This window comes from Meriones unguiculatus, chromosome 10 (assembly GCF_030254825.1).
Source record: "Meriones unguiculatus strain TT.TT164.6M chromosome 10, Bangor_MerUng_6.1, whole genome shotgun sequence".
NCBI classification, from domain to species: domain Eukaryota; kingdom Metazoa; phylum Chordata; class Mammalia; order Rodentia; family Muridae; genus Meriones; species Meriones unguiculatus.
The window spans coordinates 28,807,262-28,824,341 of NC_083358.1; the positions used below are offsets into that span (position 1 = coordinate 28,807,262).

Below are 17,080 nucleotides of genomic sequence, written 5' to 3' on the forward strand. Positions count from 1 at the left end.
TCAGTGCAGATTGCAGATGAAAATGATCCCCTCTTCACTTTATCCCTCTGCGAAGATTCCCTCAAATCCCTTACCTTTCCTACCCCAACTCCCCCGTGCCAGTTCCAAGAGCGCACTGAACTAATTCATGGAGAATAAGTGTCCTCATTAATTATCTGATTAGATTAGATTTTTTAATGGAGTTCCAGGGGGATTCTTTTAAAAAATAATATTTCCAACCTCGACTGTGAACCTAAGGAGTTAATGTTACAGATTGGAGCAGGACAAATGTGTTAGATCAGACTGGGGAGAGCGGGCAGGAAGACAGAGGGACTGCAGAGAGAAAAGAAACTGTGAGTAGGGACTGACCACAGGGTAGGTTCCTGGGAGTATATGCAGGTGACTCTAGCTGAGACTCTTAGTAGCAGGGGACATGGAGACTGAGGAGGCCATCCGAATTAGACTGGACTTCTAGTGGAGCAGGGGAACAACAACCCACGCACAAAAATTTGATCCAAAATTTACTCTGCCTACAAGATGTGCAGGGATGCCTGGTCCAACCTGAGACCCACCTCATGGGAGAAAGCCAACCCCAAACACTATTAACGAAACTCTGTTAACGCTCACAGAGAGGATCCTTACATAACTGCCCTCTGAGAAACTCCACCCAGCAGCACATTAAAACAGATGGTGAGACTCACAGTCAAACATTGCTGGGGAGTGCAGGGAGTCTTGTGGAAGAATGAATAGAAAGACCCAGAGGAGACAGGTGCTTTACAAGAAGACCAAAAGAGCTAACTAACCTGGTGCTCGGGGAGCTTCTGGAGCACCAACTAAGGATAATGCATGGACTCAACCCAGGCCCCTTATACATAAGTAGACAATGTGTATCTTGGCCGACATGTGGGTCCTCTAGAAAAGAAGTGAGGGGTCTGTCTCTGACATGGACTCTGTTTCCTGTTTTTCAATCACTTCCCCATGGTGGGGCTGCCTTGTCAGGCTTCAAGGGAAGAAGATGTGCTAAGTCTTGATGCAACTTCATGTGCTTATGTGACTTAGTAGGGGAAAGGCTCCCTGTATCTGAGGAAGAGGGGAGGGGAGTAAAGTAGGAAGAGGGAGGAAAGGAAGAAGAAACTATGAGCAGGATATAATGTGAATAAATAAATAAGTAAAATTTTAAAAACATGCTAGTTCTGGAATCGACTGTGACCTTAAGAAGTGACTGTTACAGATTGGAGCAGGACCCATGTGTTTCTGAGATTTCTATTACCTTGGTCAAATACAAGACAGAAACAACTGAAAGGGAGGAATCATTAATTTTGGTACGTGTTTCAGAAGGTTCAGTTCATAGTTGCTTGGTCACATATATTTTTGCAGAACATCATGAATGGCATGGGCTCTAACACTGAACTCTTGGTGGAAGCTGTTTTCGTGGTGAACAGGAAGCAGAGAAAGAGGAAGCACCTTTAGACCATTTATAACCTTCAGTGGAACAATCAGTGACCTACACCATCCAGCTGGTTCCCAAATGCTACAGTTTGTACCAATTCTTAACATAGTAAAACCACAGGGAACCAGGTATATAACGCATGAACAACCATGGCATATTTTATATACATATTGTAACTACTAACTTGTTTTCCTCTGTTAAAAACCCAATTATGCTTGACCTTTCTTAAACTTATAAAATGTTAGAGTCCTTCATTTTTCAAAGAGAAAAGTTTACCTTGGAGATGTCTTTTGACTTAAACAAGGTTAGATAATTGCAGAAGAGGATAAATCTAAACTTTAGAAAAAGTACTTATCTAAAATTTATAAAACATAGTAACAAAGGTTCAATAAAGCTATTGTATTAACTCAAAGTTATTCTGGAATTTTCATAGTGAGAAAAAATATTTCATTATGAAATGATTTCTCAAACACATCACAACAAGCAGAGGGGAAACTATGTGGGAGAAGTGGGAGCCAGTAAATAACACAAAAGAAGCCAGGCATAGTGGTGCCCATGCACTCTGGGACACAAACGCTGGTGGATTGTTGTGAGTTCAAGGCCAATCTGGTCTACAAAATGATACCAGGACAGCCAAGGGTACACAGAGAAATCCTGACCCCCCACACACACAAAAAAATATAAATAAATGTCTTTCAGAGGCCCTTTGTGGTAGTCACTTCTCTTGTTTCCTGCCTTCTGCTTCTAATGTCTGTCGAGGTATCAAAACAGAAGCTGAGACTCATAGCCAAGTTTTGGGCAGAATGCATGGAATTTTATGAAAGAAGGGGATATAGAAAGACCTGGAGGGAACAAGAGCTTCATTTGGAGATCAACGGATTACAAAAAAAAAAAAAAAAAAAAAAAAAAAAACATGGTTGGAGAGAACCTAAAATCATGGCTCAGATGTAGCCCATAGATTCAGTCTCCAAGTAGTGTCCTTAGTAAGAGGAGCCGGGGCTTTCTCTGACATGAACTCAGTGGCAGGCTCTCTGATCACCTCTCCTTGAGGGGTGCAGACTTGTCAGGCCACTAGGAAGACACTGCAGTCAGTCCTGATGAAACCTGATAGGCTAGGGTCCAGTAGAAGGGGAGGAGGATTTCCCCTATCAGTGGACTAGGAGAGGAGCATAGGGGGAGAAGAGGGAGGGAGGGTATCATTGGGAGGAGATGAGGGAGGGGGTCACATCTGGGATACAAATTGAATAAATTGTAATAAATGATAATAATTAAAAAAATTAAAAGCACAGAAGAGGTAGGGAAGGGCAAGGCATGAAGAGAATTAAAAAATGCATAGTAAAGTAATAGGTACACATGAAAAATACTATAATGAAACCCAATACCTTCCATGCTAACAACAAAAAAAAAAAAAGAAAAAAATTCCTATCAAGATTAACTTGCCCAGAGAAAAGCATTTCATGAAACATTATTTTGAAAAATTGTAATCTGTAATTTGTTTTTAAGGTACAATGGAATTTAAATATACATGACCCCTGGAACATGCAGTCAAGCATGAAAAACATGTGCATATTAGCACTTAAGATCACGTACAAGGACTACTGACCATTGGCCAATGGATAACAAAAAGAAAAAAAAAGGAATATGCACTTTCTATTACGGCAGTACAAAATTCTTAAAAATCTAAAGGCGTTTTTGCATTCTTTTGTGTGACACAAAGGTGATAGGAAGCTGCTATTTGCCTTATTAAAATCAAAGCTAGAAGCTGACAAGCAGTGCCAGTGAAATGAAGATTATGTCTCTTTAGTGTCCACATGCCCATCTTTTTGAACTACAAATCTAAGAAGCAAAACAGCCTGTTCTAATTACTTGCTTTCTGCTTTATGTTAGACAGTATAAAGCACTAAACGATTTTTTTTTTAAAAAAATAAAGATTCTCTCTTGTCCATAGGCATCCCAATGCTGCTGATTTTGTGATGAAAATGTGGATCAAAGCTAAAGGGACTTTTAAAGCAATTTCAATTTTCTGTTTTAGGAGTTTATCAAGGTCTTGCAATGCTGTGGAAGTGAAATGACCCATCCTTTGAATAGGAGTAGGCCCTAACACAAGAGAAAGATGTGTCGATAAAAGCACTAGCAGTTTCTACTACACTGATGTTCTAGCTACAGGGTAGCTGCAAAGAAAGTTCTAGAAACAAAGTCTGTCTTGGATTTTGTAATGAATTGCTGCTAGTACTGAGGTTAAGATTACAGGCAGTGGGCCCAAGCAATTCGTTCGTTATACAGTTTGAACTGAAGCCAATTATCTGTGTTGTGTGTCCTGAAGAAACCTTGAAAGGAGTCCTCCCTTGCTTTAGCAATAAGGAAAGTTACTCCCAAGATCTAAGAAAAGAAGGTAGCTGGATCTTGAGGAAGCACTATTCCCAGTTGTCTGAGAAAGCACCAGATGTATTTCCAAAGTCCTTGTACAAGATTACATTCTCAACAGCAATGGAGGAGGGCTCTCCTTTCTCCATATCCTCTCCAGCATGTGTTGTACCTGAATTTTGATCTTAGCCATTCTGATGGGTGTAAGGTGAAAGCTTTGGGTCATTTTTATTTGCATTTCCCTGATAACTAAGGACATTGAGTATTTCTTTGTTTCTCTGGCATTTGATAGTTCTCTATTGAGAATTCTCTATTTATTGCTACCTTATCCAGCTTTACTACTTCTAGGCATATATTCAAAATATGCTCAAGTATACAACATGAACATTTGTTCAACCATATTTGTAGCAACTTTATTCGTAATAAAACAGAACCTGAAAACAACCCAGATGTCCTTCAACTGAGGAATGGATGCAGAAATTGTGGTACATTTACACAATGGAATACTATTCAGCCATTAAAAACAAGGAAATCATGAAATTTGAAGGCAAATGGTAGGAAGAAAGATCATCTTGAGTGAGGTAATCTAGAAGCAGAAAGACACACAAGATATATATGCACTTATATGTGGATATTAGGTATATAATAGAAGATGATCATACTAAAATCTGTACACCTAAAGAAGCTAAACAAGAAGGAGGACCCTGGATAAGGTGACTAATCCTTGGGATGTACATCGAAAGAGGGAGAAAACAGGGAACAAGACAGGAACCTATCACAGAGGGCCTCTGAAAGACTCTACCCAGCAGGTTATCAAAGCAGATGCTAAGACTCATAGCCAAACTTTGGGCAGAGTGCAGGGAATCCTATGAAAGAAGGGGAGATAAAAAGACCTGGATGTGACAGGAGCTCCACAAGGAGAGCAACAGAACCAAAAAATTTGGGCTAAGGGGTCTTTTCTAAGACTGATAATCCAACCAAGGGCCATTCATGGAGATAACCCAGAACTTCTGCACAGATGTAGCCCATGGCAGCTCAGTGTCCAAGTGGGTTTCCTAGTAAGGCAAACAGGGGCTCTCTCTGATAAGAAATGAGTGGCTGGCTCTTTGATCACCAACCCCTGATGAAGGAGCAGCCTTACCAAGCCACAGAGGAAGACAATAAATCCAGTTATGATGAGACCATATGGGTAGGGACAGAGGAAAGGGGAGGAGGACAGACCCAATTAGTTGACTGGGTGAGGGGCATGGGAGAAGAAGTGGGGAGGAAGGGTGGAGCTGGGAGGGGGGCCAAAGAAGGGGCTACAGCTGGGATATAAAATTAATTGAAATTAATAAAAAGTAAAAAATAAATTAATAAAAAATAAAAAAATATTTTTAAAAAGAAAATAAAAAAGAAAAGAAGATAAAGAGCAAAGCTGTTAGCCATGAAATTTTCCAGCTTGATATTATTGAACTATTCACTTATGTTAGCATTCTCATTGTGTTGATAGGGTCTTACAAACCCTGCCTCTCAGAGACACAGCCTCTGAACTGTGACGCAAATACTTCTGAACTGTTGCTATCTGGGAAATGATATTCTGGCAACCCAAGCTCTAGCCCTTGGCTTAGAAAATGACATTATATTCACTATATTTTAGGCTCTTGGCATAAACTGAGTGATTAGAAAGAACTTAACACTAGGGCTCCTAATGAAACTTTGACTTGGTTAATGGCGATCACAGATCTTCAAAGCATCCAGAACTGCTGACACAAGTGCCATCAACAACCTTATCCTTGAGGGAGCAAGAGAGACACTGAGCTATTGGATAGAACTTTGCTATAGCAATGTCTGTAAAGAAAATAAAGAAGTAGAGTCGCCATGGGGTGCCTATTTAGTTTGGGGAACTTAAAAATTCCTCGGACACAAACTTAAACAATAGTATAGGAAACAGAGAAGTGTAGCAATGAGCAGGGGAGGGAGCTCAGTAATAGTGCTGGCCTAGAATGCTGGAGCTGTTTTCCTATCAGTGAAACATACAAACAAACAAAAAACAAACAAACAACAAACAAACAAAAAAATAAGTAACAGCTGCAAAAGAAGAAGCGAGAGGAGGAAAAAGAGCCAATGATGTTGCACAGTCATGATAACAACACTATTATATGCTTCAAAGTTGAGGGGATTGAATAGGTTAAATATGTTTCGATTTGTGACTATTTAACTTGTGGTACATTCATATTATGACAACCTATGTAAAGTGTGAGAAAATGCTAATACTTCATTTACATTTGTAGTCACACATTTATAAGCACATACATATATAAATACTAAAAACATAATGAACTTGGGGTTTGGGGAGAATGTATGCAATATTTATCAGTGAGCAAAGGCATGCGAATTGCTAGATGGCTATGTAATGTCCTTAAAAACTACTTCAGTGATATATAAGCAAATCTTGAATATTTAGCAGATATTAAAATTACTAGTAAACAGTAATTACTAGTAAACAGATATAACTTCTTAAGCTTTAAAATTCTATCAGAAGAAACTCCACAAAGAACTCAACAACAAAAAAAATAACATTAGCAGTAATGTTCTTCTCCTTGTTTTCTTTCTTTCTGTGTCTTCCCAGCTTTCTAATACAGTTGTTAATTTTAGAGTAGGGAATATTATACAACTAAACTGTGAAAATTAAAGTGTGAATAAATAGTACAATTTTCTGATTTAAATATTTGTCTATTTTACTTCTGTTGATGTTTTATTCTTCTGAGTTGATTCTAATAAGTCGTTTATTTTCTTTATCTTATTAATGTATTTGTGAGCCAAATAATTTATCTTTGAACTTGGAGTCTCTAAGCTGTTTGTTGATTTACTCATCTTCTGGGGGAACCAGGTTGTGTGATAAATTGAAGATCCTTTCACTTCCAGGGTTTTCCTGGGTAGAAGAGTCTATGCTGTGATTCATATTTTAATTTGGTAGACAGTTTGTTTTATAAAGTGTATCTTTACAAGATTGCTTGATGCCTTATAAAAGGTGTTTTTGCAGGTTATCTGTGAATGCCTCTGACTACACTGAGAATCCACATGAATATTTCTGACATATACCAGTTAAATTTCAAAAGAAAACAAAATCTCTGAATAGGCACTTGATGTATGCACATTTGTCTGTGTATTTCTGTGTCTGTGGATGACATATTCATTGTTTAGCAAATGCCCTACTGAAGTTCATTTTTCTATTTTATTTCTCTCAGCTATTATAAAAACTGCCCTCCCTAACATGGACCGGGAAGCCAAGGAGGAGTACCTGGTCGTCATCCAAGCCAAAGATATGGGTGGACATTCTGGTGGTCTGTCTGGAACCACAACCCTCACAGTGACCCTTACTGATGTTAATGACAATCCTCCAAAATTTGCACAAAGTAAGTGATTTCCTGCATGAGGCAAGCGTCGGGTAAATTTCTAGTATTATTTTCCTCAGCATCGCAAAACCTGATAACAGCCACATACTGTTTACCTAATAATTATGACAAGATAATAATTTATCTCCATTTTCATAATTTCAAAGAATTTGAGAAAACCCCAAATATCCAGGGGATAGAATGTAATGGAATCAGAAAGAACTTGAGAGAATGATGAAAATTCAGCTCAGATATTAATCCACTATTAAAAAGGAACCAAGTCTGTAGTAGGGGAAACAAACTATATATTTAAATCTGCTTCCAAAGAGACACATTCCTTCCTGCCACCAGGAGAGACATGAGTAATCATTGACTCCATATTGTCCTCAGACAGCTTTGGCAACCTCAACAGAATTCAAAGCAGCCACCATGAGTGGTCCTTTGAGATGATTGTTATATATCTGCATTTCCATCCTGTCATAAGACACTGCTTATGAGCATATACCATGTAATATTAAGTGGAGGAATGATTCATTAAAGTCTTCCAGACATGACAGGATTTTTGAATTGAATATTATAATATATTATAATGACGTTCTCCTTAAATATATGCAATACAAAATGATAAGAATTTTGGTGCCATTGAAACCCAGGACACCAGGAAAGTAAAATTGCTGAAAGACACTTAAAAATTGAGGCTAGGGGGCTGGAGAGATGGCTCAGAGGTTAAGAACACTGGCTGTTCTTCCAAAGGTCCTGAGTTCAATTCCCAGCAACCACATGGTGGCTCACAACCATCTATAATGAGATCTGGTGTGCAGACACACATGCAGGCAGAATGTGGTATAATTAATAAATAAATAAATTTTAAAAAATTGAGGTTAGGGACAAATGAGCTGTGACTAATTTAGGACACCATGTTAAGGACCATGATGTTTAGACTGAGATCATTGGGAAATTACTAAAATATCTTAAATTGTAGGTGAACTTGCTGAGTTTGTTCAAGAGAAATCACACACACACAGACACACACACACACACCTACATATTTAAGGACTCCTGATGAAGACTCTTCACCACATTATAGCCCACCAAAAAGGAGTTTACAAACATTCATTTCAAAGGTGTTAGGAACCATGGGATGCAAAATCGGTAGCATTGAAAGCAGAATGATATCGATGAACTGTAAGTTCCTAGTTGTTAATTACATATGCCTAAGGATATATTGCCTTATGATTTTGAAAAGATAGCATGTCACATCTCTTATATCAGCAGCTAAGTACCTGCTGGAGCTTCTTGGTGGTTGAGGAAACTATTTATTGAAACATGAAAATTATGTATTTCAGTGAAAAGCAGGAACTATGGTGCTCTAAAATGATATATCTGATGAGCAATTTAGAGTTCATTCATAAAAATTCCAAGACAAAAATATAGAAACATATTTTTATAGAGATGAACAACTTTTATTTCTGATATTCTATGGATTATGACCCTTTTAAGAAAAAAAATATAGAAATAATTTATCCTCTCATTTACAGTCTTTTATTTTGCTTCCTTCTTACCTTTGTAGTTCTTTCAGTAATAAGTAACTCATCTTTTACAGAAAGATGATTATTTCGATTCAGCAGTGGTAGGTGAGTTTTAAAGCATTCCCTTTTGCTCAGGTAATGATTATTAACTGTGATCACCCTGACAGAGATAACAAGAACACACAGAATTGGAATCGATAATGAAATGTTCCATTTGCTTTGCTTTTCAAGGCTTCCTGGTGTAGGACTGACAGTCAGGTGAGGTCCACTGACTGGCTTTTTACCTAGTAAGCACACCAAAAGGATAGTCTACAAAATCACCTGGAATATAAACCTTGAGGGAATTGGGAAGCTTGTGTTGGACAGGTTGATTGTCTCTGCTTATCTTATGGTAGATCTACTTGCAGGATTGTTTTGTCCTTCAATCCCATAACTTTATGTTTCTGTTAGATAGTTATGCTTTATCAATAAGGAAATGAATCCCAGGATCTCTGCTCATATAATGAACTAGTCTCATGCTATTAGATAAAACAAACCATGGGATTCAAGTTTAAACTGATATTAGGAATGTTCTACAGATTTAACCTTTTGTTTTTCAACTTGTTGTTCCTTGAAAGATTGATTTTTCTTATTGTGAATGCAGTAGGACTTGGTCTCCCTGGTTGCCTGAGTTTAGGTTTGCCTGAAACAGGCAGGGAGACAAGAATCTGATTATAAGTAATTTAAAATCCCCAAGTAGCACCAGCAAGGAAGTGAGAAAGGGTAGGCTAGAACAGCAGAGTTGTGCAGAAATGAAACACTTACCCCCCTGGATAAATATACTTTTATCACACTGAGAAAAGTCAAAACTGACGGAAATAGAACAAAATAGTAGTAGCTCAAAGGTATCCTATCAGAGATGGGAGAAATCTAGTATTTCATAAACTAACTCGTGTTAGTCTTTGAAGACTGTTCCTATGGCTAGTGCCATAGAATCAAACAATGATTGAGAAGACCAGTCTGACATGCAATGGATGAAGTGAAATGTGAAGGCCAGATAAAACCCTGAGGCAAATAAATATATGAATGAATGGACAGATGTAGGGCAGGTAAGCAGTAAGGTGTTAATGGCCAGGGAGAGTGGTTAAGTATCACAAGCTTCCATTTCACCAATGAACATAATTGCAGCCAACATCACAACTAAGAACTCGGAATAAAAATAGGACAAATGCCTCTGATTAGACAATGCTTTACTGTCCCCATAGGAGAATGAAAACACACTGTAACTGTATTTTGCCTAGGGAGTTTTGAAGGTAGGATGCTAGTCTTCAGAGCAGCGAAGAATTTAGTGACAAGTGGAGTATTTCATGTATCTGGAGAGCTTGCTGCAGGGCATGGCAGAAGTTTAGTGACTGGATTTTATAAAAACTGGACTGCAAGTTTGTAAATATGAAAGTAAATTCAAAAGGCTTTTAACATGTTGCACAATGCATCTGTTTATGCTTAGATTAGCTCAATATTTTATATAGGGCAACGAGAAGTAGTCACACGGGCAGGCAATGCGATTATACAGAAAACAGGAAAGGAAATTCACATAGACTCATTAATATTCTTACATGGCTACTCCAAACATATACTTGGTAAACATATAGTTGAATAAGTAAATTCTCTGTCTCTGAAGAGTGATAAAGAGGGTTCACTATTTCTGGGAAATACTTGTTTCACGCTTGTTTAAATAACTATACATTTCACAGAAGAGATACTCTTCTGTGCAGAATATCTTCACAGAATATGGAAGCGATTTTCTTCCATTTCTCCCAGGATATTTTGGCAGCATCCCTAGAGATGTTCAGAACATAGAAAGTATCCAAATATTCTTGCTATATTCATTAGTGAATGAATAGTGTTTGTGTAAAATTTAGTGTTCTTCTTCTTTTTGAAGGTTTGTATCACTTCTCAGTACCAGAAGATGTGGTTCTTGGCACTGCAATAGGAAGGGTTAAAGCTAATGATCAGGATATTGGTGAAAATGCACAATCATCTTATGACATCATTGATGGAGATGGAACAGCACTATTTGAAATCACTTCTGATTCGCAGGCTCAGGATGGTGTTATTAGATTAAGAAAGGTAAGCTGGTCAACATTTTCTTTGTTTTCTAAATATCTCCTAGAAACTTTACTTTTGAAATCTCTGAGAACTTAGTAGACAGACAGAACCCAGAGTTGGTAGATTAGATTTAAGATTGAGGGTGTGTTAGAAAGCATACATGGTAGAACTATTAAGCAATGCCATTCTCTTGGGCCGCATCACATCTTAGATGTCATTCTGGTAAACAGATACCGTGGTGTAGCTAGCCTCCTACTACTTATCTTCACACGTATGATTGCGTGAGTTGTTCTCTAAGGCAAAAAAAAGTCACTCAGTCTTTATGCAGGGCATTGAAATCATTGCCCTGGAGGGAACCCCCATAGAGAGAAAAGATGGCTGGACAGTTATGTGAAGCTAATCCAGGGTATAATTACCTACAGTTTTTCTGGATTCTCAGTTGGATCACGTGCTAATTGTCCCCAGAAATAACAAGTTCTATAGATTTTAGACTTTTCCTGGATAACTCTCATATTTTTGCTCCCCTGTTTCTGGAGATATCCCTCCCAAATGCACTGGTATTTTCCCCTAGTCTTTATTAAAAATTCTGCTTACAAAGAAACTCAGAAACAATCAAGATGCTTAGATTTTGGCATCATATGTACCTCTGAAGCTCAAGATAGAGACTGACTCTCCTACTATTGGTTATTTTAAACCATGTGTCAAAATCTCAAGCATGATGGAAATATAGTTCATGCTTTCCTTGTTCCTTCTTAAAAATTAGATTTAAACCTTTTTGGCCAGTAAACTGTGTTTTGTTTTTCTTGATTTTGTTTTGTTTTGGGATTACATGTGAATTATATTCTGTATGTTTTTCAATTTGTGTTCATCATGACCTCTACCTTCATAAAAAGCATGCAACAAAGAGCTCATGATAAATGGGTACAAGCTTCCACTCATGTAATGAGACATACCCCGTGATGTTTCAATAGTATTCTTCACATCTTTATTGCAAATGCAATATTAAATAGATTTTCTAATTTATGAATAAGTATATAAAAGCTTAAAATCCATGTTGGGGACAAATGGCTATATTTAATTCTTCAGTGAGAAACATTATTCTCATTCAAGGATCTAATTTACAAGCTTTGAGCTAAAGTTGAAAATATTTAAAGGTTTTCATATCTAGAAGAGTGCTGTATAATTATGTTTAAGTCAATTACAGAATAACCCAGAAGCACAGTCTTTTCTTTGGCTAAAATGTTTTAATGGCATTTTATTGTTTTTATTAACTGCTACTCATTGTTCCTGTTAGGTTATTTTTATAAACTGAGACAATTAGCTGTTCATTGTGATTCTGTCCACTAATATTTATAAACTGAGAAGCATATGCCACGTACTTTTGTTCCAGGAAACACAAAACTGGTTTTTAGAGAACAGTGTCAAATTTCTACGGGGCACTGGCCATTATGTTTTAACTGATGAAGTCAAAAGGACGTGAGAGTATGGTTGGACATATGATAGTTGAACTAGGGTGAAAATTGCAGAAAAGAAGAAGGAGGAGGAGGAGGAGGAGGAGGAGGAGGAGGAGGAGGAGGAGAAGAAGAAGAAGGAGAAGAAGAAGAAGAAGAAGAAGAAGAAGAAGAAGAAGAAGAAGAAGAAGAAGAAGAAGAAGAAGAAGAAGAAGAAGAAGAAGAAGAAGAAGAAGCTAGTTGTCCTTGGAGAACTGCCTGGTTTTGGGTTTTACTGAAGCAAAGCATGGAGTAAGGTTCAGGGAGCCTAATTACCTATTGGGACAAACTGGACCTCAAGCCCCTTTTACAACAAGCAAACAAACAAAAACTAGAAACTATGTGAATAATGCCCATAGAGCTGTTGGATATGGAGATTGTGAGAGCATGTGGTAAAGGAAAAGGGACAATGTTGAGCAAAGAGTTTAAAATTACAAAACTAGACAATAATTAGTGATATTTTGTGCAGCATTTTAGTCACAGCATTTCCAGAAGAATCAATTCTTTTTTCTTTTTAATATTATTATTACTATTTATTACAATTTATTCACTTTGTATCTCAGCTGTAGCCCCTCCCTCATATCCTTTTGGTCCCATCATCCTTCCCTCTTCCCCACTATGTTCCCAAGTCCACTTATAGAGGAGGTCCTCCTCCCCTACTATCTGACCCTACCCTATCAGATATCATCAGGACTATCTGGATTCTCTTTCTCTGTGGCCTAGTAAGACTACCTCACCAAGAGGAGGTGATCAAAGAGCAGGCAACCGAGTTCATGTTAAATACTGTTCATGCTCCCTTTACTAGGGAACCCTTACAGAGACTGAGTTGCCCATGTGCTACATGTGAACAGGGGGTCTAGGTCTTCTCTGTTCATGGTCCTTGATTGATTCATCAGTATATGCAGGTCACCTGGACCCAGACATTTTGGATCTGTTGGTCTCCTTGTTGAGCACCTGTCCCCTCCAGGTCTTTCTATCTTCTCTTCTTCCATAAGATTCCATAAACTCTGCCCAAAGTTTGGCTACGAGTCTCAGCATCTGCTTTGATACCCTACCGGGTAGAATCTGTAAGAGGTTACAGAGGTTACACCTGTGTGCAAGGCTCCTATCCTGTTCGCTGTATTCACCTACTTCCAATGTTGATCCCTTTTGCTCTTCTGAATGAGGATTAAGCCCCTTCCCTAGGGTGTTCCTTGTGGTTCGGCTTCTTTAGAACTATAGATTTTTGTATATTTACCCTACATTATATGGCTAACATCCACTTATAAATGAGTATATAGCATGTGTGTCTTTCTGCATCTGGGTTACCTCACTCAGGATGATCTTTTCTAGTTCCATCCATTTGCCTGCAATTTTTTTTTATGTCCTTGTTTTTAATTCCCGAGTAGCATTTCATTGTGTATATGTACCACAACTTCTGTATCTATTCTTCAGTTGGGGGAAATCTAGCAGCTTTATTTATAATGGCCAGAATCTGTAAAAAACCTAGAATCAATTCTTAATATTTTCCCAAAACGATAAGGGGATGAGAAGTTATGTCAATATTCTTGATTGAGTCCTGCCTTCATATACTATCATATTATTGTATCTGAAAATATACATAATTACTATTTGTCAGTTTAAAATAATATTAACACATTATAGAAAGCACATTATGAACATGTTTTGGGAAGTAACTGGAATTGCAAGACTATTACAGTGTGGATGATTTACAAAGTTTAAATATCCTCATACCATGCTAAATCATTTCTTCCAAACTACACATTTGCACAATGTTATTTCAGGATCAACGGGGAAGTGTGTTTGAACTGTTTACCAGAAAGTATTAGGAGGAAAAGCTAAGTGATACTACATCTAAAATTAAATATAAGAATCAACATCAAAGTTTTAAATAAGAATATATATTTAATCTTGCACAAGTGTCTTATAAGACATCACTGATGTGACTTCTTGTCCCAGCTTCCTATTTTCCAAAAATCTGCATTGCAGATTTAAAGTTCTGTTTCTTCTGAGAAATTGTAATGTATATATAAACTATTTCTTTGAATCTTGACAGACTTACATTCTTAAAATCTGGAATATTACAACTTGCCAAGAATTTCCCTAGATGGGTTCTGATTCAGATGGATTATGATGTATGTAAGTGGAATACAACCACTTACCTTGCTCAGTTTATATAAGTCACTGACAAAAGTCTATGGACTGTTAAGGAAAGAATGATGACTCTTTCAGAAACATCATCAGTAGTAGAGAAATAGTGTTACTTCAATTTTTAAGTGGTTAGTGTGAGGCAAAGTCAGACCTAGTTGTGTCTATTTATTTGTCTTCACACTTCATTTTTCCAAATATAAACCAAAACGGGTTGCATGTGCAAGCATATCTCTTTATATGTTTACCTGCTCCATAGCACAGCACTTTTGAGAGACCCAAGATGTCCTAAAAAAGTAATAATCTCCATTTCAGCTGCATATTCAGTTAGAGTCGAGATGTTTTAGAAAAGATACAAAATATTCTTTGTTAGGATTAGTGCTAAATCATGCTTTGCGATATCTGCTTGGACTAAACAATGATCATTTCTCCTATTTCCATTTCACACACTGTTGCAAAATGATAAAATATTGTTCCCGTATAGAGATTGTTGTATTCAGTGCTGCCTTATCTGCCACCAGCAGAAGCCTGGTTAACCAGATGATTAGCATGCTGTTCATGTCATCAACAGTAAAATTTTATTATGACTCTGAAGTGAAATTTTGATGTTACAATTCATGACTGTGAATATTTTGTGAATTCCGACTGAAATGAGCAAAACAAAACAGAACAATAGGAGATTAGACTCACTGAGCTTGAATAAAACATAAGTATCAATAAATTACTGTAAAGTTTACAGGTTGAATCTGGGGGAATGGATCCCATTAAGAGTTAACAAACTGGCTTAAATGAGAATAACTTCCCTCCATGCTTATTAAACTCATTTGCTCTTGCTGCTGTGGTTTAGTGAGAAGAATTCATCTTTGTCATTTGTTAACAGCCCCTGGACTTTGAGACCAAAAAATCCTATACTCTGAAGGTGGAGGCAGCCAATATCCACATCGACCCACGTTTCAGTGGCAGGGGGCCCTTTAAGGACACAGCAACCGTCAAAATCGTTGTAGAGGATGCTGATGAGCCCCCAGTCTTCTCTTCTCCAACTTACCTCCTCGAAGTCCATGAAAATGCTGCTTTGAACTCGGTGATCGGTCAAGTGACAGCCCGTGACCCCGACATCACTGCCAGTCCGATAAGGTATTTTTTTTTAAGTGCAGTACATGCTTTCCCTCTCCCCCCCCACGGTGTGTATGTGTATGTGTGTGTGTGTGTGTGTGTGTGTGTGTGTGCGTGCGTGTGCGTGTGTATGTGTGTGAATGGTGTGCACATTCATATGCTTATACTAGCAGTCATGGACAACTTCTTGAAACAGGAATATCAAAATAAATCGTGATTCCATCTCCTGGGAAGCTTGATGGAGATGCAAAGTTGCAAATGCTTGTGGTTCTTTGGGATGAGTCTTTTACATTTTATACTTTATTTTTTTTTAGCATTGCCTGAACATTGCTACTTTGTATTTTGTCTCTTTTGACAGATATAGTGAATTATATATTAGAATTTAGAGGGATGAGACCATCGTGTCAATGCATTAAAAAGCTCCTATCTTGTTTCTGAATGTAGCTTTGAAATTACCTTATTCTTAGCTGTGAGCATTTCTGAAATTCAGCACATCTGGACTGGTTTATATTACAGAGAAATATTTTTGTGTAACTTAAATGATGTCTTATGTGCCTATTTTTTTGCTCAGAAAGTTTTCCCTGGGATGAAAACTAATCACTTCAAGTTATTTCTTTGTTTTTCTTTTCTTTTCTTCTTGTCTTTTTTTTTTTTTTTTTGAAAATGAGGCTCAATTTGGTTTCTACTTTTAAGTTTATTTGTAGACATCTTTTCTCATTTCAAAGTCAACAAATGACTACTTAGGTGCTCAAGCTAAATGACTTTTTTGTGAATTCACATGGATTGTCTATTATTTTGTGTGTTGTTCTTCAAAGTTGAAGTGTTGGTTAATAATGTGTTTGAGAGTGGATTTCAAATATGGTCTTATAAATGTTTGTGTGTGAGAGAGAGTGGGTGTGAGAGAGAGGTGAGGTATAAAAATATTAAACATTTTCCATTTCCAAGCTACAGTTATCTATAACTGTCATTTTGCAATGACTTTTTCATATAAGGTCTAGAAAATTAATTTTTCTGGATTTTTAAATTTATACATAATTTAAAATTTATAATATTATTTTATTTCTTAGATATCAAAAAAGCATGTTTTTACATGCTTTTTGTCATTATATGCTTATGTATTAGACAACCATTTTATGTCTTTCAGCTACTGTACATCTGAAAAAAACTACAGTCAGTCTAGAATTTTAAAGCAAAAAAGCATTTATGATTGTTTTGGATTTTGTAGTTGCATAGATGCATATATTTAACAATGGTAGATAAAGAAGACATAATAAATTTGGGCAGCTGTGTTGAGAGGTTGGAGTATGAGCAGGAGGGGTAGAAATTATATACATACAGAACTTGCACATGGAATTTGAAAAAAAAATGTAAGAGTTGAATACTCACCATATTATTTTTCATTACTTCTATCTATGAACTTAAAAATATGGTAATTCCCATTACTTTCAGAGTGATAAAGATATAAGACTAAGGTTAAATTCTTTGAAAAGTTAGTGCTTCAAATGGCAGAAGGTTGGATCAAAATGGGAATTATCTTTACAT

General features: G+C 37.1%; 1 protein-coding gene across 4 annotated transcripts in view; it reads left to right on the forward strand.

The window, feature by feature from the left end:
• The window catches only part of Cdh8 (cadherin 8), a 424,317-nt gene that overhangs the window by 239,771 nt on the left and 167,466 nt on the right, over window positions 1-17,080 (forward strand). For all 4 annotated transcript variants that reach the window (XM_060392149.1, XM_060392148.1, XM_060392150.1 and 1 more), the window contains exons 5-7: window positions 7,024-7,191; window positions 10,621-10,808; window positions 15,306-15,559. In XM_060392149.1, coding sequence (XP_060248132.1) covers window positions 7,024-7,191; window positions 10,621-10,808; window positions 15,306-15,559 — 610 coding nt within the window. The remainder of the gene's footprint in view (window positions 1-7,023; window positions 7,192-10,620; window positions 10,809-15,305; window positions 15,560-17,080) is intronic.